General features: G+C 62.1%; 1 protein-coding gene across 1 annotated transcript in view; it reads left to right on the top strand.

Annotated features, from left to right (window-relative positions):
* CDH4 (cadherin 4) overlaps positions 1 to 24,430 on the top strand; it is a 326,582-nt gene that overhangs the window by 260,536 nt on the left and 41,616 nt on the right. The window contains exons 5-6 of the mRNA XM_070051648.1: positions 17,882 to 18,037; positions 20,796 to 20,940. Coding sequence (XP_069907749.1) covers positions 17,882 to 18,037; positions 20,796 to 20,940 — 301 coding nt within the window. The remainder of the gene's footprint in view (positions 1 to 17,881; positions 18,038 to 20,795; positions 20,941 to 24,430) is intronic.

Raw genomic sequence — 24,430 nt, 5'->3', positions numbered from 1 at the left:
AAGCCAGGAGCCAGGAGCTTCCTCTGGGTCTCCCATGCAGGTGCAGGGGCCCAAGGACTTGGGCCATCTTCCACTGCTTTCCCAGGCCACAGCAGAGAGCTGGTCCAGAAGTGGAGCAGCCAGGCCTCGAACCTACACCCATATGGGATGCTGGCACTGCAGGCGGTGGCTTAACCCACTATGCCACAGCACCGGCCCCAGTGGCAGAGTTTTCGACACTGTTTTGTCAGTGCTGCTGGCCTGTGTCCCCCACTGAATCCAAGGTCCCTGCAGGCATAGGCAACCTGTCAATCAAACAACACGGGGACAGAGTGTCACTCAGACCCCACCGTCTCCACCCTCCAATGATCGTGGGCCTCCAGAGCCATGCCTGGGGACACACCCCTACAGATAGTGACTGCAAACCCCGGAAAAATTTCTGACCATTCGCAGTTACTCAAGAGTGATCGGTAATAGGCAAAAACTGTCAGAGACTCCAGCAAGGAGCGAGGAGAGCACAGATCTGTTTATTCGGCTTCCGTCTCAGCCACGCCCCCAGTCCTCACCCCGAAGGACGGCCAACCCCCCGTCACTGATCTCAGAAACTGTAGATGGAGCCTGGCACAGACAGAGCAGCTGATTACGAGGGACAAGTTTTAGGAAATATGTTCTAGAAAGTACACTCGAAACCCTGCCCGGATCCTTGGCTGACCAGGAAGCTGTGCAGGCACGGGGCTGCTCGGAGACCCCCCACGAAAGCCACAGCCAGAGACTGGGGAGACGGGGCAGGGTCCACGAAAGCCACAGCCGGAGACTGGGGAGACGGGGCAGGGTCCCAGCCAGTGCCAACTGCAAGAGAAACGCATTTGGGTCTGAGTCCAGCCAGGTCAACTTCCTGCTGAGACAAAAACAAACCTTCAGGGCAAGGTAACAGAACCGCATCCGTGTAGCGGGTCATCTGTCACAGCCGGTAATGGACACAAGTTACCGGACTCGTGAAATAGAAACTGTGGGCTGCACCCAAGAGGAGGACCCGCCGTGAAAACGAACCACGAACCCTCGCGCTGCCTGGGCGGTGGGACCCACGGCGAGGCCTTCAACATTTCTCACGCACACGTTCAAGGATTTAAAGGAGAACACGGCCAGGATCAGCGAGCAGATGGGCAGGCAGCGGCAGGCAGGACACGGGAGCACCCGGCCGCACGCGCCGTGCCGCGGAGCCTGCAGAAACCCTGGGAGGCGGCGGTGCCGGGAGGGGGCGCAGCCCCTCAGGAGTGGCTCCCGGCCCCTGCCGTCCCCAGGCCCCGGCCCCACAGACACCAGCACTGGCCCCGTGCAGGCTCTGCTTGGTGTGGTTCCAGGCTGTCAGTCCCTTCCGGCTCCTGGACGAGTCCAGCACGGGCCCTGCCTCCTGCTGCCCCTCACGCCCTGCAGGCTGCTGTCCTCGTCCACCACGGGAACCTCTGACGGTGCCTTCTGCGGGCTCCAGGCCTCTGCTGGGCCCTGCTCCTCCAGCCCTCCTCCATAATCCTCTCGCCCTAGGGCACAGGGCCCCTGGGTGCACAGGGCCCTCACCCAGGGCACAGGGCCGTCACCCAGGGCACAGGGCCCTCACCCAGGGGAACAGGGCCCCTCTACAGAGTACAGAGTCCTCACCCAGGTGCACAGGGCCCACACCCAGGGCACAGGGCCCTCACCCAGGTGCACAGGGCCCTCACCCAGGGCACAGGGCCCTCACCCAGGGCACAGGGCCCACACCCAGGGGCACAGGGCCCTCACCCAAGGCACAGGGCCCACACCCAGGTGCACAGGGCCCACACCCAGGTGTACAGGGCCCACACCCAGGGCACAGGGCCCACACCCAGGGGCACAGGCCCTCACCCAGGGCACAGGGCCCTCACCCAGGTGTACAGGGCCCACACCCAGGGCACAGGGCCCACACCCAGGTGCACAGGGCCCTCACCCAGGTGCACAGGGCCCCTCTCCAGGGTGCAGGGCCCTCACCCGGTGCACAGGGCCCTCACTTAGGGGCACAGTCCAGGGACCGCAGTGTGGCTGGTCGGTCAGCAGGGACGTGCAGCGGGGCCCCATGCAGGTGAGTGCACTTCACTCAGGGAGCGGGACCCCTACAGCAGGTGTCCCCTGCAGCTGACGGGGGGGGGGGGTGGCCTGGTGCCATCAGCCCTTCTTAGGTGGCACCGAGAAACCCCAGCCCCGCGGCATGTCCCTGCTGACCGACCAGCCTCACTGCGGTCCCCGGACAATCCAGGCCTCCAGGCTCTTCCCCCTGATGCCGGTAGCACACCCAGGTGTAGCAACCAAAACTGTCTCCTGGGGTCACCACTGTCCCCCGGGAGGCGCTGAGCTACCCTGTGACAGCTCACACCCCCACCCCTCCGTGTGTGTTTGGCCCCGGTCAGAAGGGGCCTCCTGCCCTACCGCAGGGCTCTCCCCCCCGCCGCCCGCCGAGGTTGCTGTGTTGGGGTGCGCACACCGGTTTGGAGGCTCTCCCAGAACCCTGCAGCAAAGCGGGAAAGGGGGCGAAGCATCGCCGTCTTCCCAGGACCGCATCCGTCTCCTTAGACGACCTTCTCAGTGGCAGGCAGTTCACACTCACACCCAAGGGACACGCACGAGCTTTATCAGGGCCCAAACGCTCAGACGCTGAGAGCGGCTGGGGCCCTCCCACGTGGCCCAGCACGCAGGCAGGCGACGGTGTATCTGTGACGTCAGACGTCACGGCAGGAGAGGCAATTAGGGAAGACACATCTCAGAGCACTCGGGGCTGGGGATGGAGATAATAAAACCAGAGAAGCAGTGGAGAGCCCGCCGCCAAGTGGCCCTGAAGGCTGAAGTGCCCTTGACCGCTCTGCCCCGGAAGAGCGAGCCTGAAATAAGCCTCTCCCAGCAGCTGAGCGGCCGGAGCCGTGAGCGCTCCCCGGGCAGGAGCGGGAGACCCAGGCAGGGCAGGAGTGAGGCGGGGAAGGGAAGGTCGGCCTTCCTGCAAGCCAGGGGTCCTGGGGGGCCGGGGGCTGGGACGTGGGCACCTCAGTGCCTGGTGGTCCTGGCTGGAGCATGTTCCAGGCCGGGATGTGGGTATGCCAACTCCTGTCAGTCCTGGGAACGTTAATACCCGAGCCGTTCCAGTCTGCCACGTGGTGGCAAAGTGGCTTTGCAGGGGGAGAATGGTCCTTGCCAAAGAAATGCAGGCCTGGCACAGAGAAGGACCAGGACGGGCAGCGGGCACTAGGACGTGCACCTTGTTGCATCTGTCTGGAGTGCACAAGAGGTGCAGCCGTGGTGTGGGTTCAGGGGGGAGGGTGACCAGGACCCCAGGACTGCAACAGGCACCAGCTAGAGCTGCAGAACTGGCCCCGGACCATGACCTAGAGAACGGGCACTGATGAGCGAGTGACTGAGCAAGTGAACGAGTAATGGGTGCTGAGTGAGTGGGTGGAGGACGGATTGTGGGTGAGCGGATGATGGATGATGGGCGGGTGGATGACAGGTGACGGGTGGGTGTGTGAATGAATGGCTGACGGGTGGATTACGAACGGTGGAGCAGTTAGAGAATGGTAATGGAAGACAGGTGAATGACGTGGGTGACAGGTGAGTGACGGGTGATGATGGGTGATGATGGGTGAGTGATGGGTGACAGGTGAGTGACGGGTGATGGATGGGTGATAACAGTGATGGATGAGTAATGATGGGTGATTGGTGATGGGTGAGTGATGGGTGATGGGTGACGGGTGAGTGATGGGTGGTGGGTGGTGGAGGGGTGATGATGGGTGACAGATGAGTGATGGGTGATGGGTGGTGGAGGGGTGATGATGGGTGATGGGTGATGATGGGTGACGGGTGAGTGATGGGTGATGGGTGGTGGAGGGGTGATGATGGGTGATGGGTGAGTGATGGGTGACGGGTGAGTGATGGGTGATGGGTGGTGGAGGGGTGATGATGGGTGAGTGATGGGTGACGGGTGAGTGATGGGTGGTGGGTGGTGGAGGGGTGATGATGGGTGATTGGTGACAGGTGAGTGGTGGGTGACGGGTGAGTGATGGGTGATGGGTGGTGGAGGGGTGGTGATGGGTGATTGGTGACGGGTGAGTGATGGGTGATGGGTGGTGGAGGGGTGGTGATGGGTGACAGATGAGTGATGGGTGACGGTGATGGGTGGTGGGTGGTGGAGGGGTGATGATGGGTGACGGGTGAGTGACGGGTGATGATGGGTGATGACGGTGATGGATGACTGATGATGGGTGGTGGAGGGGTGATGATGGGTGATGGGTGACAGGTGAGTGATGGGTGATGGGTGGTGGGTGGTGGAGGGGTGATGATGGGTGACAGATGAGTGATGGGTGATGGGTGGTGGAGGGGTGGTGATGGGTGATGGGTGGTGGAGGGGTGATGATGGGTGAGTGATGGGTGACGGGTGAGTGATGGGTGACAGATGAGTGATGGGTGATGGGTGGTGGAGGGGTGGTGATGGGTGACGGGTGAGTGATGGGTGGTGGGTGGTGGAGGGGTGATGATGGGTGAGTGATGGGTGACGGGTGAGTGATGGGTGACGGGTGAGTGATGGGTGAATGAGGATGAGTGACGATGCTGGATGGCAGGTGGTGCATCATGGATGACCCAAACCCTCCACCCAATCCCAAGCCCTGGCTGCACCGCCTCCGGGCGCCATCTCCTGAGTGGCAGCCACGGGAGGAACCCAGGCTCACCCCGGCCTGCGCTCCCTCCACATCCCTGCTCCCCTTTCCTCAGGGCCTGTATCACATGCATGTGCACACATGTATGCATACACACGTGCACACATGCATACATGTACACACATACGTGTGTGCACTGCATACATAGACACAAGTACGCACCTGTGCGTGCATCCACATATATGCGTACGTGCACACACATAAACATACGTGCACACGTGTGCACAACCAGCCACACATACATACACACATGCACGGTCGCACACACATACATGCATGTGCATACATACACAGGTGCACACGAGCCTACACATATACATGCACACACACAAATGTCCACACACACACACATGTGCACACATGCAGTCACACAGACCTGCTCGCACAACATCCTCCACGCCGCCCCCGGCAAGTTCTGACAAGGACAGAGGTCCCAGGGGCCCCAGCAGAGGAGGAGCCCCGTCCTGGATGGCCTCGGTGACGAGGTCTTGCTGCCGTACGCACCCCCAGCACCAGTCTCTGGAAGCCGGTCCAGACGGCTGCCTCCCCTCCTAAACCCCCCCCACCCCGGGCAGAAGTACGTCCAGCAGGTGGAGCCGCAAGGCTGGTGGCAAGCCCGGGACAGGTGCTGCTCACACGGGCTGCTAACGGGAGGAGGCGGCGCAGACAACATCCCCGCAGGTGGGATCCCTGACCCCAAACACGCCGCTGCCACGGGGGGGAGGGGCAGGCAGCTGGTGCCACGGCCAAGGTTCCGGAGGGGCAGCCAAGGCCAGATCCTCGCCTGCTCCACTTCGTCCAGGGCCACCCAGCGGGCGGGGAGCCATCCCCTGCACAGCCCCTGCCCGTGCCCTCCAGCCTCACCCCTGCTGGCCCAGCCCCAGCGACGGCCACCATCACCCTGAGTTCAGGCCACCCTATGGGCAGCTCCTCAGCCCCAGCCTGGACCCCTGGGCGACATCTGACCTGCCGCCTCCTGCCAGGTGTCCCTGCCTGTGCCCTCCACAGGCCCGCCTGCCTCTCCTGATGGCCCACTTGGCTGTGGGTGTGTGGGTTCCAGCTGGCCAGCCACGGAGGACACAGAGGCTGTAGCCTGGGTGCTCAGAGAGGCCCAGGGTACCCACAGTGCCATGGTCCGGGGGAAGAGTCCAACACTTTCAGGGCAGGAACCCACACTCGGGTGACCCAACAGGAAGTGTGCGGGGTGTATGCCACACATCAGTGAAACACAGAGCGACAAGTGGGTGATGGGTGATGGATGGTGATGGGTGGTGGATGGGTGCCCATGGAGCCCTGGGCATGGAGGATCCCGCCCTTCCCCAGCGCGCCTGCCGCCCAGCCAGGCGGTTACAGACACGCCCAGGGAAGCTCTGGCTGGTGGGTCACCATGGAAACCACTCCAGGTGGTGTCATCCCCTGTCCACCATTGCTGGGAGTGGGGGAGGAGGAGGGGCGGCCGCCAAGCCCCCAGCAGTGTGTGCGTCTAGAAAGCGACGCGGTGATTACGCAGGGAACACCTCGGGGCGCAGTCTTGGTGGCCCAGCAGGTGCTGGCTGCACCAGCGCTCGCCCGGTGGGATGGGAAGCCAGGAAGGAGGCCCTGCGTGGGGGGAGGGGAGTCAGGGAGCCTCGCTGGGGCTCTCTCAGCAGAAGAGCGGCGGTGTCTGCCGTGCAGCCTGGTTTGTGCAGGAATTCCACATGCGTGCGTACATTCCGTGTGATGGCCGCTCTAGCAGGGAGTGGCAGTGGCCTCTTCGGGGCTCTTGAATCTTCAGGTTGGCATCGGCATCGCGGCACCTGCCGAGGGGGTGGCTGCCCAGCGCATCTGGGGCTGGCCGGGTGCACGGCTCCCTCCAGTGCTTGTGTGCACCGGGGCCGAAGAGGTGCAAGGGCGCCGAGCCCCCTCCTCCAGCTCCGCCTGCGGGGCTCCTCTGCTGTCATTAATCCCCCCTACCCCACCCCCAGGAAGGAAGTGCGAAGGTGAGCAGGCGGGGAGGAGGGGTGGGCGCCGCTGCTTCTGGCTGGTGCTGGTGCCTGGGACATCCCTGGGTAGAGAGACTGGCGCCTGTAAAAACAAAGCCACAAGGGGGCGACATTCAGTGGGCGCTGTCAGGCTCGGCGGGGCATGAAGGGTGGGTGTTGGGTGGCCGGCAGGGACCCTGTGAGCTGGGCCATGTCCAGGAGCCCTGACGTGATCCCGGAAGCACAGGGCCCCTGGGCACAAGTGCACTGTCCGGGAGCCTCCAGGGACGGCTCTTGGTGCCCAGGCCCCGCCCCACGTGCTGTGGGCTGCTTGGCCACCGGCCTGAGAGCTGGGGCTTCCCGGCCGCTCCCGGTGACGCCACAGCTCATCCACGGTCGGAAGTCAGGGCCTGGAGCAGAGGTGGCCAAGTGCCTGACGTGGTCCTGATTTACAGGAGTCCGGGGCCGGCTCCCTGCCCACCCCTACCCACCATGGTCGCGCTGTGTGGTCAGAGACAGCCCAGGGGTGCCCAGGGCCAGGGCCAGCACACCCCACATGGGACAAGTGGGGGCTCGGCGGGAACCCCAAGCGCGGTTTGAGTGCCTGTTGTGAGTATTGCAGACATCTTTGATTGTGTTTCTGGGAAGCGGCCAGGTGCACCCTCGGCTTCCATCCGGCTCCGTGGGTGGCAGGAAGGCAGGCTTTGCCAGGCTGAGGCTCTGTGCACGGTGTCTGCGTCGTGGTGCCCTCCAGTGAAGGGACAGGAGGCCAGGCGTGGCAGGTGCCTGCCTGAGGCTGTTTGTGGCCCCCCCTGGGTCTCAGTCCCTGTGGAGTGAGCTGCCGCAGTGTCCTCCACCTCTCGCAGCCAGCACAGAGACGGGCACCGCTGAGTCCCACGGGGCCAGCGAGTGTGCAGCACGGAGCCGTCTGGAAGGGGACACTGGAAACCCACACCGGCTGCAGCTGCCCCTCCTGGGTCAGACCTTGGCCCCCTTAAAAATCACAAACGGGGAAGTCGATTCCACACCTAAGTGAGGACCTACAGAACATTCCAGACTCCCCAGGCACACACAGAGGCAGGTGCCCCGGCACCTTCAGAGCTGAGGACTCTGCTGTAGCCGAGTCTGCACGTGGGTCAGGCCTGGGGACAGCTGGAGAGGCCGCCCGCTGCCCCTCTGTGGCCGCTGCTCCCCAGGGGTTAATGAGGAGACCTTGCTCCCAACCAGGCCCAGCCGCACACCAGCACACGCGGCAGCCACAGCCTCTGCACACCGCCCCTCTGAGTGGGGAAGTGGGGACCCCACAGCTGCTACCACCGGGAGACGGCCGCGGTGGCTGCCTGGTCCCAGGACGTGGTTAAGTGCCTCCAGGAGCTGTCCCGGGGCACGGCGCATGGATTCAGCTTCTCTAGGCCATAACCGCACCTCCAAGAGGCCTTCTCTGAACCAACAAGAAGCCCTCTAGTAACGGAGTTGCTAAGAAACCGCTGTAGGAGGTGATGCTGGAGACGTCTCCCCCCTGCCCTGATCTCCAGCGTCCGGGGCCTCGGAGCCCCTGGGGGATGCTGAGGGCAAAGGTCAAGGAGGCCATGGGCTGCAGGGGTGTAGGAGGGTCTGCAGTGTGGGGTAGGTGCTGTAGGCTGCGGGGTGTAGAAGCCTCGGCCAGGCGAGGGGACAGACATTAAGGCCGGGACAGAGCTGCAGGGCCCCCACCCGGGAGTCAGCGGCTGAGCCGGGGATCCTGTTCCTCAGAGTCTAGCGCATTGGAGTCACGGCGCTCGGTCAGGAAGAGTTCCACCTGGACCCCGTGTTGACAGCAGGGACCCCTCCCCCTGCCCTGGCGATGGCTTGGCCTGGCCCATCCAGCCTGGCTGTGTCTCGGAGCCTGACGGGGAAGATGCAGGCGTCCAAGGGTGACCGGAAGGGCAGAGCAGCCCTGCCCCCACCCGGGAGCGACTGCATTCCCTGCCTGCCAGGTCTGGACGTCTGCAGTCCCCTCGGCCCGGTGAGCTCCGGCACACCCACCGCGGAGTCCCAGATGTCCGGTCAACTCACTTTTTAAAATAGGTTTGCTTAAAGGGCAGTTTGTGTGACCATTGTCCAGCCACAGACTGTCCACAGGGGCTATGAGGCTGACTCCCCAGAACAGACACCGGCCAGCAAAATTACATGATCGCTTGAAGAAGCGTCTGTCCACCCCTGGAACGCGGCCGCGAGTCCCCGCAAGACGCCCGTCACCCTCGGAGAACGCCGGGCTCGAGGGTGCTGTCGTGAGGGCGCCGTGTGTGGGCCCGAGACCCGCGGTGTGGGGTTAACCCACACACACCCGGGTTCCAGATCAGCCTGGGCCAGATCTGTCCTCACCACAGGGGCAGCAGTGCATAAGGGGGCACGGGCAGCCGCACTGGTGTCCGCTGGCCAGTCCCAGGGAAGAACCCGGGCGGCACGGACGTGTGGGTCTGCCCGCTGCAGCGCTCCAGCCTCCCGCTGGAGTCCTCCCAGAGACCCTGTGACGGCCTTGAGCGCCCGCCCCAGCAGTCGGCATGGTCCGCACTTCAGCAGGGACATGGGCGTCCCACGTGTGGCCTTTTTGAAAGAGCTCTCGTCCGGAATGCAGCGCCCGTGCTGTGCGGGCACAGGTGGCATCCCCCCGACCTTGCCTGGCTTGTTATCCCCGCCAGCCCCAGGCTTCCCGGGAACTCACTGGCACCTCTCTCCCCGGCCCCACCCAGGCCCTGGAGGAGCCTCCGCACGAGCAGGCGTGGCGATGGGCGTTTATCACGGCAGCTAAGACACCTCCCGGTCGCCCGGGTGCCGTGTGCAGGCGCCGCTCACTGCTGGGGGGCCCAGAGCTGCTCCCTGCAAAGCAGAAACACCGGACAGCACCAGGCGTTTGACCGAGGACCTGGGCACCTCGTGGCCCGGCCCAGGCGACGCTTAGACGCGAGCCCCGTGGGGGAGCGCTGAGTGCCTGCCCCAGTCACATGCCCCGGCTCGTTCTGCAGGGCTGCACCCTGGTGGTAGCTCCCTGCGAAGGCTTCAGCTGACCCCAGCTCTGCGGTGCCAGGGACCTGACCGCCCCGAGGCCCCGGCTCCCTGCAGTGTGGAGTCCAGGACGAGGGAGGCTCTCGGCCCCGCGCAGGCTCTGCTGCCCCAGGGAGAGGACCGCAGGCAGCAAGGCTGGGGCCCGCTGGGGAGGGAAGCGAGCAGGACCACTGAACAGGACGCTCGTGGACGCAGAAGGGACACAGCGCCGTCTGACCGCTGTCGGGGCGGAGGGGGAGCAGGGAGGGGCACTGCTGGCCGGGCCCTCCAGGAACGGCCTGTCCACCTGGCCCGAGAGGCAGCCAGGCAGGGGCGTGCGTGCCGGCCGGGAGGACCTGCTGCTGCCCAGGTGTCGGCCTTGCTGCCCCGAGCGGACGCCCTCTGGCCTCGCCGTCTGAGGCCCCCAGCCCTGGACGGGGCCTCGGCCCAGGCGCATGTGCACACTCCCCCTGGCGAGCAGGCCACAGGGCCCGGAGGCTCGGGGGGAGCAGGCCACAGGGCCCGGCGGCTCGGGGGGAGCAGGCCACAGGGCCTGGCGCTCGGGGGGAGCAGGCCACAGGGCCCGGCGCTCGGGGGGAGCGGGGCTGAGCCTCGGTGCTCGGGGACCTCTGCCGTCCCTGGCAGCAGTGCAGGCTGAAGGCTCGCGCAGCTTCCCCCACATAAACCTGGCCCAGGGCGGGTGGCTCTGTGAGACCTCTCGTCACGGATTCGAGTGCCCTGGGCCCAACTGGGCCGTGAGACCAGAGGGAGTGGTGGGGACTGTGGTAAACCATTTAAAGGGACAGCTTCCCCAGACAGTACGACCTCTGTCCCCATTCTCCCAGAGGCGCTGGACCCCCGGCTCTGGCCTGGTGGACTCTGAGGTCTGGGTGGTGATGAGAAGCGGGGCCAGGGAGGGACTGGGGTGTCCCCGGAACCCTGAGCCTCAGGACAAGCCCTTCCCCAGCCCTCGAGCCTGGAGCCGTCTGAGGATTGGGGCTTTTGTCCAGGCGCCCACGATAGCGAGGGCTGGGTTACGTGGCCAGAGGCAGCCCCACACGGAACCCAGCTCAGCCCTCACACAGACTGGGGGAGCCTCCGCACCCCCCCACACCGTGGACCCGGCTGGAGTCAGGACACACCCGGAGCCCAGGCGTCTGTCTCTGTGTGACTGGTGGCCTGGTCGGTCCACCCTCACCCTGGCCATCACCCCGCGTGACGGGAGCCTGTCCTCATAGGCAGGCCAAGCCATGGCAGTGAGCCACGTGTGCAGATCACCCCACGTCCGTGGTCAGCTGGACTCCAGGACAGAGAAGGCCGGCCCTGGGGTTCTCCCTGCATCCCTAACAGGCACTGGCCACTGGCCTGGGCGGCTGTCACCCCGGCTCACAGGGAGAACTTGGAGATGGCTCATGGCAAACCCTCATGTCATGGACAGGGACACGAAGGGACTGCCCGGGTCACAGCCAGCGGGCAGTGCATGCGCAGCTGTGGCCTCTGCTCCCCACGTGCCGGGCCTCCTGCTGGCCCCCAGGAATTGTGCCTGGGACTCTTCTTCCTTTGAAAGAGACCCTCACTGGAACGCTGGGGGGGCTCAGCAGTCCGGTCCTGTTGGCCGACCTCCCCCACACACCTCGAGGACATCCCCACACTGGCCACACGGAGCCGGACATCTGCCGTGTGTGCAGTCAGACACAAGGTCTAGAATCACTCTTAGGAGTGTCGCCTCGGGCTGTGGACACAGTCAGATGCCCCATCCTGTCCCGCAAGGACCCTTGGGGGTGTTCGCCTTCAGATCAGCCACCGTTTCAACCTGGCCAGGTAGCAGATGCGTCATGTCTGTGGGCAGGTGATGGAGGCTAGAAAGGAGGGTACAGTTGATGGTGCCGGCGGTGGAACTGGTGACGGTGTGGGTGAAGGTGATGGTGGTGGTGGTGGTGATGGTGGTGATGAAGATGATGGTGATGGTGAAGGTGTTGGTGGTGGTGGTGGTGGTGTGGATGAAGGTGATGATAATGATGGTGGTGATGAAGATAATGGTGATGAAGATGGTTGTGAAGGTGATGAAGATGATGGTGAAGGTATAGGTGGTGGTGGTGAAGGTGTGGATGAAGGTGATGGTGATAAAGATGATGGTGATGAAGATTTTTGACGATGGTGGAACTGGTGACGGTGTGGATGAAGGTGATGGTGATGAAGATGGTGAAGTTGTAGGTGGTGGTGGTGATGGTGTGGATGAAGATGATGAAAATTATGGTGATGAAGATGAAGGTGATTGTGGGGAGCAACTCGGACTAGACTAAGTTACTGGAATTAAGACTTATTCTATGCATCTGCTCTCCCACAATATGGCGCTGGGAGAGGAGGAAACAGCTTCTACACAGCTGCCTCCAGTTCAACCAATAAACAGCAGGAGCTGATCCTGATTGGAGGAGAGCAGCGTACTCGGCGTGTGGGTAGCAGAGTTGGGATTGGCGGAGGAGGACTATAAAGGAGGAGAGAGACAACATGCACGAGGAACATCTATGAGGAACATCTGAGCAGCCCCCAAGAGAGCCGGCCGGCGGTGTGCCGCTCCCCCGCGGAAGTGGGGAAAGTGGCAGAGGGAACCACCCTTCCACGGAGGCGGAAGGGTCGGTAGCCAACCTGGGAAGAACCAGCAGCAAACCCGGGGAGGGCCGAGCAGACAAAAGAACAACGCAGGGTCCTGTGTCGTTCCTCCACGAAGACGAGGAGCGACATAATGGTGCCGTGACTCGGATAGGAAGCCTAGGAGGGAAGAAAAGGGAAGAAGCGGGAAAATACTGGAGAGAGATTAGAGAGAGCCTAGGGGAAAGCCGGACGGAAAAGGTGCCGGAAGAAGCTATTGAAAGCCTAGGTATAGACTCGGATATGGACTGTGGGAAAGAAGTTAGGATTGGATGTTAGGATTGAAAGCGAAAGTGAAAGCTGGGAGAAATCTCTAAGGTCGAAAGCGAAAGTGAAACCTAGAAGAAACTTAGACTCGGATACGGACTGTGGGGAGAAGCCAGGAGAAATGAGAGGGGAATGTTGTTGGAAGAAAAGTTAGGAAACATACCGGGTAGAGAAAAATGTTAGGGAGGATGAAGCCGCGGGGGCAGGCTGAGGCGGAGATGTAAGCTAGCTTGGGATTCGTCGAGTCAGCCCGGGGAACAAGGGGCGGAAATCTGGAACCAGAGGCGGAGACGTGGGCCAGGTTGGAATCCATCAGATTAGCCGGGGAGCAAAAGACAGGAAGCCAAACCGTAAGGCGGAAACGTAGGCTAGGTTGAATTCGCCAGGTTAGCCTGGGGAACTTAGACTGAATACCGGTGGCGGAAACGTAAGCTAGGCTGTGTGATTCGCGGAAGCCACCACGCGCAGAGAGAGCGCTGGGCACAAACGGGGAGGGCGCACGGGGCGCGAGTAGATAGGGAATGCGCGGGGCCGTGGTGCGGGCACAAAGGGCGCAGAGACCGCGGAGCGCGCGAAGCCGGGAAGCCGCCGCGGGGTGAGGCGCTGAGAAGCAGCCTCAGCGCGGGCGCCGGGAAGCCGCGGGGATAAGAGAAACAGAAGTTTAGAAGTAAAATGAGAGAAATAGGAATGCTGGCAGATAGAAGTAAAATAGGAGAAATAGGAATGCCCAGAGGTAGAGAAATAGAGAAAAATAAGGCCTCCCCACAACACGGCAATGAGAGAGCTTGGATTCGGTCTGCCTGATTAGTAAGACGATAAGCACCTGTGGGCGGCTGCAGGTCACCGAAGACAGGCACATTATCAGCACCAATAAGTCTCCCCACAATACGGCAATGAGAGGGCTTGGATTCGGTTTGCCTGATAGGACTTGTAAGCACCTGCAGGCAGTTCTAGCAGAGCAGAGCATGCGCTGCAGGGCACCGAACACAGGCACGCATCAGCGCCTAAAAACCTCCTCACAACATGGCGAAGAGAGGACCTGGATTCGGTTTGCCTGATTGGTAGGGCTTGTAAGCACCTGTGGGCAACTCTAGCAAGCAGAGCAGAGTGTGTGCCGCAGGGCACCGAAGACAGGCGCGTATCAACGCCAAAAATAAAAAGAAAGGGGGATCTGTGGGGAGCAGCCCGGACTGGACTGAGTTACTGGAATTAAGACTTATTCTATGCATCTGCTCTCCCACAATGTGGCGCTGGGAGAGGAGGAAACAGCTTCTACACAGCTGCCTCCAGTTCAACCAATAAACTGTAGGACCTGCTCCTGATTGGAGGAGAGCAGCGTACTCGGCGTGTGGGTAGCAGAGTTGGGATTGGCGGAGGAGGACTATAAAGGAGGAGAGAGACGACATGCACCAGGAACATCTAAGGGGAACATCTAGAGGGAACACCTGTGCAGCCCCCGAGAGAGCCGGCCGGCGGTGTGCCGCTCCCCCGCGGAAGTGGGGAAAGTGGCAGGGGGAACCGCCCTTCCACGGAGGTGGAGGGACGGTAGCCAACCCGGGAAGAACCAGCAGCAAACCCGGGGAGGGCCGAGCAGACGAAAGAACAGCGCAGGGTCCTGTGTCGTTCCTCCACGAAGACGGGGAGCGACAGGTGATGGTGATGAAGATGGTGGTGATGGTGTAGGTGGTGGTGGTGGTGGTGATGGTGTGGATGAAGATGATGGTGGTGATGAAGATGATGGTGAAGGTGTAGGTGGTGATGAACTTGATAGTGATGATGGAGGCAGGTGGTTGAAGATGATGGTGATGAGGACGGTGATGGAGGGGATGATGGCAGCAATGATGAGGGCGAATAACGTGACAGTTACGGTGATGGTGACGATGGTGGCGGAGGGGAGGAAGCTGCAGCCACCCTCCGTGGAGCCCCGTGCGTGTGGCTCCTACTCAGTCCTGCTGACAGATGTTGTCCAGGAGGTGTCAGCATCCCCCCCTCGCAGGTGAGGAGACCAAGAGTTAGGAAGGGGTCAGAGTGTCCAGGGACGAGCCTGGAACCCAGAACTTGCACCTCAAGCCCTTGACCCTGACTGTTGACACGGCGTCAGCTGCGTCTGTGTGTTCTGCGCAGGTATCGGGCGGGACAGGAAGACACGCGTGTAGCAGGTACCTTTGCCAGTCCACGTGTGTTCTTTGGGAAGAACGGCTCTGTCGATAAACTCGGTGGTGGGGCCCTGGCCACGGCATCCAAGTGGAGTCTTCCTGGGGAGACTGGAGGAGTGATGTCTTCAGGACTAAAGTGTGGAGGACACAGCCACAGAGGCCACTGTGTCTGCCACCGTCCCCTGCCAGCTCCTTTGCCCACAGCACCGGCTCCCCTGGGAGGACGTCCCATTGCCCCACACCTGGTCCCTGCCCATGCGTCTGGGGCCCGGTGTTATTCTGCCCTCCCTGCACACAAAAGGCGTCGTGGCTGCCGCGTTGTCCAGTGCAGCTGCTGGTGGGGAGCTGATTCGTGGACAACTGCCGTGGCTCGAGATGAGTCTTGGGTCTCAAACCTTAAAAAGTTGCATCGGCAGGACCTTTGTCCTCAATGAGTTGTATTGAGTTAACTGTGAAACGTTCTCAGTTTGTGTGTGTGCACGTGTGTGTGTGCGTGTGTGTGTGTGTGTGTGCGAATCGCTGAAATCTTTACTTAGTACAGAGTTGGACTTCTGTGTGCAAAGTTAATTGAAAATGAATCTTAATGGAGAATTTGACTGGGAAGGGGAGAGGGAGGAGCAGGAGGGGTGGGCGTGTGGGTGGGAGGGCGGGTATGGGGGGGGGAAGAATCACTGTATTCCTAAAGTTGTACTTATGAAATTTGTATTCCTTAAAAAATAAATTAAAGGGGCCAGCACTGTGGCACAGCGGGTTAAAGCCCTGGCCTGAAGCACCAGCATCCCATATGGACACCGGGCTCTAGTCCTGGCTGCTCCACTTCCAGTCCAGCTCTCTGCTGTGGCCTGGGAAAGCAGTGGAAGATGCCCAAGTGCTTGGGCCTCTGTACCCTCAAGGGAGACCCAGAGGAGGCTCCTGGCTCCTGGCTTCGCACTGGCGCAGCTCCGGCCATTGTGGCCATTTGGGGAGTGAACCAGCGGATGGAGACCTTTCTGTCTCTCTGTCTCTCTCTCTCTCTCTCTCTGTGACTTTCAGCAATGTTGATGCAGTGGCTATTTCAGAAGGTTTTTAAATTTCTGAAAGGTCTTTTTGAAGTTATTGTTATTATTATTATTATTATTATTAAAGAGGCAGAGAGACCCAGAGCGAGATCTCCCGTCCCCTGAGTCACTGCCCAACGCCTGCACACAGCGGCAGGAACCCACATGTTGAGCCCTCCCCGCGCCTCCCAGGGTCTGCGTCAGCAGGAAGCCGGGAGCCGGAGCAGAGCTGGGAACCGAACCCAGTCAGGTGGGAGGCGTGGGCATCTCAGCTGCTGGGCCAAAGGCCTTCCCTCGAGGTCTTTGTCCTGAAATCCTGACACGAGTGCAGCCATCGCTTTGGGGGTATCTTGGAGGTTTCCACAGTGGTACAGCCTACTGTCAAATACTGCTGTTGTCCCGCCGGGGTTCGGGTTTTTGAAAAGCTGTATTTTTTTTGACAGGCAGAGTTAGACAGTGAGAGAGACAGAGAGAAAGGTCTTCCCTCCATTGGTTCACCCCCCAAATGGCCGCTACAGCCGGTGCTGTGCCGATCCGAAGCCAGGAGCCAGGTGCTTCTCCTGGTCTCTCATGGGGTGCAGGGCCCAAGCACTTGGGCCATCCTCCACTGCCCTCCCGGGCCATAGCAGAGAGCTGGCCTGGAAGAGGAGCAACCAAGACAGAACCAGTGCCCCAACTGGGACTAGAACCCAGAGTGCCAGCACTGCAGGTGGAGAATTAGCCTAGTGAGCCGCGGCACCGGCCAAAAAGCTGTATTTTCAAAGGGCGCAGTCAGAATTGAGCGCAAACCCTGCTCGCCCGCTGGGCTGGCTGCTCCCCTGCACCCGCTCCGCAGGCTGCAACCGCAAGTTCACCAGGTTCCTACTCCCCGCAGTGTCGGCCTCAGCTGAGCGCAGACAGGTGGCTGTCGGCTCTGCTCCCGGGCTTCCGGTTTCCCGAAGATCCGTGGTTATCTCATCTGCCAAGAAAGCAAACGCCCCCACCACGAGCCAACGGCAAAACTGCGCGTGTGCCCAGCTCCATCCACGCTGGCCACACTTCTGCACCCCAGCCCACCCAGCCCGCCTGGCATCAGGGCCTGGATAACCCTGGCAGACCTGCTGGTAGCCGTTCTCTGGGCTGACTGCTTCTCCCACTGGCCGGGGTCACTTCTGCCGCAGCCCCCACTCCTGAGACTGTGGATGTGTGTGACTCTCAGGGGACAGAACCGCATCTGCTGGGCCTTCCCGGGGCACCTGTGCCGGGGGGCCGGGCTGCACCTGTGCTGTGGGGGCAGGCTACACCTGTGCCGTGGGGGCAGGCTGCACCTGTGCTGTCAGGCCGGGCTGCACCTGTGCTGTCGGGGCAGGCTACACCTGTGCTGTCAGGCCGGGCTGCACCTGTGCTGTCGGGCAGGGCTGTACCTGTGCCGTGGGGCCGGGCTGCACCTGTGCTGTCGGGGCAGGCTAACCTGTGCCCTCGGGCCAGGCTGCACCTGTGCTATCGGGCCAGGAGGCACCTGTGCCGTGGGGGCAGGCTACACCTGTGCCGTGGAGCCGGGTTGCACCTGTGCTGTCGGGGCAGGCTACACCTGTGCCCTCAGGCCAGGCTGCACCTGTGCTGTCAGGGCAGGCTATACCTGTGCCTTGGGGGCAGGCTGCACCTGTGCTGTCGGGCCAGGCTACACCTGTGCCGTGGGGCCGGGCTGCACCTGTGCTGTCGGGCTGGGCTGCACCTGTGCCGTGGGGCTGACCTGTTGCCCCGGAGCTCCGAGGAGGTTGCCCTCTCCTTGCCTCTGTCTTCTGGGTTCGGCTACAGAGTGCCAGGCTGTTTTAGACGGGGTCTCCAGCCTGTCTCAGCTGTGCTGTGGTCTCTGCGGGGTGCCCCCAGCTCCCTGGGCTGACGCCGCTTGTCCTTCACTGCTTCCTGATGGGCCACTGCGGGGGCAGCTGGTGGCGCTCAGCGACCCCCTGACCTCTGGCTGCCCTTCCAGTTCCCAAAGTGGACGAAGGACTGGCGCGGTCCCAGAGTGGGTCAGGTGCGAGGCCCTCGGAGGAGGGGGCAAGCGTGGACCCCTGCAGCAGGCTGACAGCCCCGGCTTTGCGTCTGCCTTTCAGATCCGGTCCGACAAGGACAACGACATCCCCATCCGGTACAGCATCACGGGTGTGGGGGCCGACCAGCCCCCCATGGAGGTCTTCAGCATCGACTCCATGTCCGGCCGGATGTACGTCACGCGGCCCATGGACCGGGAGGAGCGGGCCTCTTACCACGTGAGTGTCCCGGCCCACGGCCGGAGGGGCGGCAGCAGGGGCGGCTGCCAGACAGGGTCCTGGATCCGAGGTGGGGGGCCCCGGCAGGAGCCCACAGAATCGCCAGTGGGGCTCACGACGCAGTGGACCGGGGGCAGGGGAATCTGTGCCCTGACCCCCTCCTGGGGAGCTTCTCGGGCCTGGGCCCCCCGGGGAGAGCCCGGAGCCTGCTGCTGCTTCTGTCCCCACTGCAAAGTCCCAGGCTGCCAGCCGCCCCCACCCGCTGCAGCGCGAGGGACCGTGCGTCCTCCCCAGGTCCGGTTCGTGGCTGTGCACGGAGCGGAGGAAGGGGTGAGAAAGAAAAGGCTGCGGGGCGCGGGGCTCAGGGCTCTCGGGGGAGGCAGCCGGGTTCAGCCCTGGGCTCTGCCCCTCGGCGCACAGCGGGGTTTGCCAGGCTGGAGCCCGCTCGTGGGCGAGTCAAACCCAGCCGGCCCTGGCCAGGTGCGAGCCCACAGGCCCGGCCCTCCCCTGTCTGGCCTCAGCCTCCTGCGGAGGGAAGAGGGCAGAAGGGAGGGGAGCCCGCTGGGCTGCTGCTGAGACCGGAGGTTCACGGCGAGAGCCGTTGAGCAGCAGCACAGTTGGGCGCAGGCGCGGGGGGCTCCTGTGGGGTCGGAAGGGCCGCGCCTCGGCTGCCATGCATGAGCAGAGACTGAACCCTGGTCACACTGTCACCACTGACTCTGACGTCACTCGGTGCAGAGCTCAGCCTGCCCCCCGCCCCCGCCCCTTGTGCTGCTGTCAGCTGCTTTGGGGCTCACTGTCCGTCTCCTCTCTCAAGAGCGGGGCTCCAACGGGCAGGCACCCATCAGGCTGGTCCACACGGCCTCCGTCCCCGGGCCCAAGGCCAGAGCCAGGGAGCGCTCGCTCTCCTTACAGAAGGAAGGACTTGGCAAAGGTGCCCTCCGCACCAGCCCCTGCTGGCGGGATGCCTCCAGGAGCCCAGTCCCTGGGGACAGGGAGATTCTGCCTGCCGTGTGGCTGCAGCCTGGCAGGACTGCACCGCATCAAAGGGTATGGAGCCTGGAGCCAAAATGGACATTGTGGTCTCCTCGCAAAGTGACAAGGAGGCGCCTTCCTTGTGCACAAGACAGGAAGTGCAGTCACCGCCTCCCGCCCCAGAAGTTTCAACTACATTGGCTCCGTCTGTCGGAAACCTCCGAGCAAGGCTTCTCCCCGCCCCTCGCTGGCACGCGGTGAGAGAGCTGGGGGCTGGGCTGCGGAAGGGGAACGCCCACGCTTCTGCAGGTGCCTGAGCGTCGTGCAGGGTGCGCGTCGGTGCCACGCTGTGGCCAGCACGCCGTGCTGCCCGCCACGGGGGAGGAGAGGAGTGACGTCCATGTGAGGCTTCGCCTGCACGGAAGCGAGAGGAGCTGGAGAGGCGTGGGAGTCCCTGCTGCTGGCGGCCGCGCCGGCGTGTGTGGAACGGAACCACCTGCACACTCGTGGCTCTCGCTCCGTGTCCTAACCATGGGCCGGGCCCTCCTCCAGGGCTTGGTCTGAGGGCTTGGGACGTGGCCTCAGGTGCACATTTCGGAGAAGTTTCACCAGATACAGGAGCAGCCGGCACTCACCGTGCACCTGCCAGGGAGAGGACCCGCCGGGGAGAGGACCCGCCGGGGGCCGCCCCAGCAGGGCGCGGGCCTTCCACAGGATCGGGTGCTCGGGCGGCTGCATCTGGGCCGTCGTTGCCGAGCCAGCTCGGGTCCAGCCCGGAGCCTGGTGCCGGCAGGCCCTTGATGGGCTCTGGCTGAAGGAGTGACTGAAACAGTGAAGGAGCAGATCCAGAAGCTAAGGGATCAGCCGGGCACCCAGCCACCTCCCAGCCCCCAGTGTCAGGACTCTGTCCCCCCCAGCTCCCAGGACAGAGGGACTCCCAGCCCAGCCTCTGCCAGCTGCCCTCTGTGGCCGCTGTGTCCCAGCTGGGCTGAGCCCAAGAACAGCAGAAGCAGAGAAGCCTGGAACTCATCACGGTCAGACTCGGGCTGGACCCAAGGGGCACCCACTTAGCCTCGCCCCTGCTCAGGCCCAGGCCCCTCTGCACCCCCGCACTCTCCTCCCTGCCCCCCCCGCCTCAGCCTCTCCATCACAGGCGCTTAAGCCCCCCCTCCCATTGGGCACAAATGCTTTCCTGTGATGGCCGTAGGGGGACGTGAACTCCCATCTAAGGCATCTGACCAGCCGTCAGCCGTGCGTGGACCAGTCTGAGCTGGCCCTGGGGGGCCGTGGCCGTGGGATTCCGAGGGTCACGCCCTCTCCTGCACCTGCAGAGGACAGACAGAGGCTCTGAGAAGTTGTGTGATGTCCAAAGCCAGCAGCACCTGCCCAGCTGCCTCCTGTCCCAGGGGCTGGGAGCTGCGTGTCCCACCCCCACCAGGCTGTGGGTCAGCCAGGAGCTGTGTCCCCCCCAAGGTGGAGAGTCAGCAGAGAGCTGTGCCCCTCACCCACCACAGGCTGTGGGGCAGCTGGGAACTGTGTCCTCCAAGGCTGCGGGTCAGCCAAGAGCTGTGTGTCCCATCCCTCCCCAGGCTGCGGGTCAGCAGGGAACTGTCCCCCACCAGGTGGAGGGTCAGCAGAGGGCTGTGTCCCCCCAGGCTGTGGTCAGCAGGGAGCTATGCCCCCCCAAGGTGGAGGGTCAGCCAGGAGCTGTGTCCCCCAGAGAACTGCCCTGACTCCGTGGTGCCCTGCGGGCGCTGGCTGATGGCTCTGTGCTGCCTTGCAGCTGCGAGCCCACGCCGTGGACATGAATGGCAACAAGGTGGAGAACCCCATCGACCTGTACATCTACGTCATCGACATGAACGACAACCGCCCCGAGTTCTTCAACCAGGTCTACAACGGCTCCGTGGACGAGGGCTCCAAGCCGGGTGAGCTGGGCGCGGGGCGGGCGGGGGCGGGGGCCTCATCCAGGACTCGCCACAGACACCCAGCATCCACGGCTCTGCTCTCATGGACCTCAGCGTCCGGACTGGGCACAGACCAAGGGTGGGGGCACAGTGTACAAGGCGACCGTGGAAACCATGTCCAGGAGGAGACCAGGGCACCGAGAGCCACGGGGACAGCATGACCGGGGAAGGCCGCTCTGCAGAGGTGACGTGTCAGCCGGGGGCTGGAGTGCCAGGAGGTCAGGGTGCCCGAGCCTGGGAGAGGAGTGAGCGTGTGCCAAGGTCCTGGGGCAGGAGACAGAGCCTGAGAGGAAAGCCCTGTGGGCTACACCTTGGATTTGGCTCCAGGGCAGCGAGGGAGGGCCAGAGTCCCCCACAGCTCTGTCCCCAGTCTGGGCCCCTGTGAGCATGTCCCGCCGCGAGTGTCCACGTCACACAGCCACCAAGAAGCAGGTGGCCCCTCCCCTTTGACAGTGTAGACACCAGGGCCCAGAGAGGTGGACTAAGCTGAGTGTTGGGTCAGGACCCGGGCGCCCGCAGCCCCAGCCGGCGCCAGACCCTGGTGTGGGCCCGGCCAGCAGCACCCCGGGGACTCGGCAGCACAGCCCCAGTCTCCCCTGCACCTTATGAAATCCTCGCTGGCGCTGCTGACCACAGGGGCGTGTGAGGTTGGCGGCCGTGCCCTGGGCAGAGCAGCGCTCACTGGGTTGGGGTGAGGCACGGCCCCCACTCCACTCCACTCCATGCCTGTCACAGCCGCAGGTGGCAGAAACCACCCTCGTGTTCCCTGGAGAGGGAAGGAGCTGTCGGCTCCCGGGGCTGCGAAGCCAAGACAGACGGCAGCCCCAGTGGGTGAGGCGAGGCCGCCTGGCCGAGACGGATCGTGGAGAATCTGGCTCCCGCTCTCCCAGCCCGGCTTCCTCCGGCCACGTGGGCTCTCACTCAGGCCCTGCTCTCTGCTGGGTTCCGGGCTGCTCGCCAGGAGTCCCACAGACGGCCGAGGGCTGCTCCCCCTGGGCCCGTCCCGACCCTGACCCCTGACCCCTGAACCCAACCCCTAACGCCTGCCTCCCGGGGCAGAAGGATAGCAGTGTTTTGCACCCGGTGGGTGAGCCCCGGCGTCCACACCGGCAGGCACCTCCACGGAGCTGACTTTCTGGCCAAGCAGCCGTGCAGGCCCTGGCCATGTCCACCGGGTCTCCCTGGCTTCGGAGGCGACCTTGGGAGCGAGGACTGAAGGGGTGAGGCCGGGATCACTGGCAGACCGAGGCCGATGCTGGCAGTGAGGAAGCGGAGACCCGCTGAGCTCCAGTTCACCAGAGTGGAACCAGATTCAGGGTTTCCCAGGGACAGGGCCACAGGAAACAGCACAGTGGGCCTGGGGCCACGTGTGCCAGGCAGGCCGGAGCTGAGTGTGCCTGCTGGGCCTGGGGCCATGTGTATCCAGTGGGCCTGGGGCTGTGTGTGCAGGGTGGGCCTGGGGCTGTGTGTGCCCAGTGGGCCTGGGGCCATGTGTATCCAGTGGGCCTGGGGCTATGTGTTCCCGGTGGGCCTGGGGCTGTGTGTGCCCAGTGGCCCTGGGGCTGTGTGTTCCCGGTGGGCCTGGGGCTATGTGTTCCCGGTGGGCCCGGGGCCCTGGGCAGACAGGACACAGCAGGCCTGGCATTGTGCCCTCACGCCATCCACCCAGGCTCACCACTCTCGTCTGAGGCCTGTAGCTCGTAACTGAAGAAACACCTCTTCTGAATCGTTTTGTTTTGAGATAATTGCAGATTCACACGCAGTTGTAAAACTCCGTAACTGGGACCCCAGTGGGTGACGTCTCGCAGAGCCATCACACAGACGCACTCACGTAGACATAAACTCACACAGACATACACACAGAATCACAGATTCATAGACACTCAACACACACTCACACTCAGAGATACACTCACACACAGACATAATATACAGAGACACACTCACACTCAGGGTGCCACAACCAGGAAGCTGGCACTGGCACAGCCCACAGCCCTTGCTCAGACCTCACTGTGTCCCTCACATTCGTGTGTGTCTCTGTGTGTACATGTGTGTGTACGTGTGTCTGTGTAAGTGTGTATCTGTAGGAGTAAGAGCGTGTGCCCACATGTTCACGCATGTGTGTGTGTATCCGTAGGAGTAAGAGTGTGCACCCATGTGTTCACGCATGTGAGTCTGTGTGTGTCTGTGTGTCTAAGTGTGTATCTGTAGGAGTAAGAGCGTGTGCCCACGTGTTCACGCATGTGAGCCTGTGTGTGCATGTTTGGATGCATGTGTCTGTGTGTCCGTCAGTGTGTGTGTGTGAGCGTGAGTGTGAATCTGCATGAGTGTGTGTGTCAGGCGTTGGAGTTTCTCAGTGAGTGTGTCTTGTGAGGGTGTGTCTGGAGCATTGTGTGTGTCTGTGTGAGTGTAAACATGTGTGTGAGAGTATCTAAGTGTGAATGTGTCTGAGTCTATTGAATATATGTGAGTGTGTCTCTGAGTGTGTGTGTGTGAGTGTGAATGTGACAGTATCCCTGAGTAAGCACCGAGTGTGTGTCTACATGAGCATGAGTGTGTCTGAGTGTGTGTGTGCACTGAGTGTGTCCGTCTGTATTGAGTGTATGAGTGTGAGTGTATCGCAGTGTGAGTGCGTATTGTGTGTGCGTGTGGACCTGTGTTTCTGTGTGTGTATTATATCTGTCAGTGTGATTGTGTGTATCTCTGTGAGTGTGTATTGTGCTGTGAATCTGTGTGCTTCTGTGAGTGTGCATTATATCGGTGTGAATGTGAGTGTGTGTTGAGTGTGTGTCTGTGAATCTGTGTGCTGAGTATTGTGATTGTGAGTACGTGATTGCATCTGTGTGTATCTATGTGAGTACTGAGTGTGTGAATCTGTTTCTGTGTGTGCAGTCTGTGTGAGTATGAGTCCATGTGAGTGTGTCTCTGAGTGTGAGTGTGTATGAGGGTGTGTGTGTGAATCTGTGTATTGAGTATGCATGAGTGTGTGAGTGTATCCCTGAGTGTGTATTGTGTGTGAGTGTGAACCTGTGTTTCTGTGTGTATTGTCTCTGTGTGAGTCCATGTGGGTCTACCTCTGCGTGTGTGTATTGTATGTGAGTGTGATTGTTTCTGCAGGTGTATTCTGTCTCTGTGAGTGTGAGTGTGTATTGAGTGTGTCTGTGAGTCTGTGTTTCTGTGTATTGAGTATTGTGAATGTGAGTCTGTAATTATGTCTGTGAGTGTGAGTCCAGGTGAGTGTGTCTCTGAGTGTGCTGTGTGAATTGTGTGTGTTGTCTGTGTGTCAGTGTGAGTATGTGTATACTGTCAGTGTGAATCGTGTGTTGTCTGTGTGAGTGTGTGTATACTGTGAGTGTGAATCATGTGTTGTCTGTGTGAGTCTGTGTGAGTGTGTGTGTACTGTGTGAATAATATGTGTTGTCTGTGAGTGTGAGTGTATACTATGAGTGTG

The sequence above is a fragment of the Oryctolagus cuniculus genome, chromosome 11 (assembly GCF_964237555.1).
Source record: "Oryctolagus cuniculus chromosome 11, mOryCun1.1, whole genome shotgun sequence".
Taxonomy (NCBI): Eukaryota; Metazoa; Chordata; class Mammalia; order Lagomorpha; family Leporidae; genus Oryctolagus; species Oryctolagus cuniculus.
Note: the sequence above shows the minus strand (reverse complement) of the source record. Positions and strands in the feature narration are given on the sequence as shown.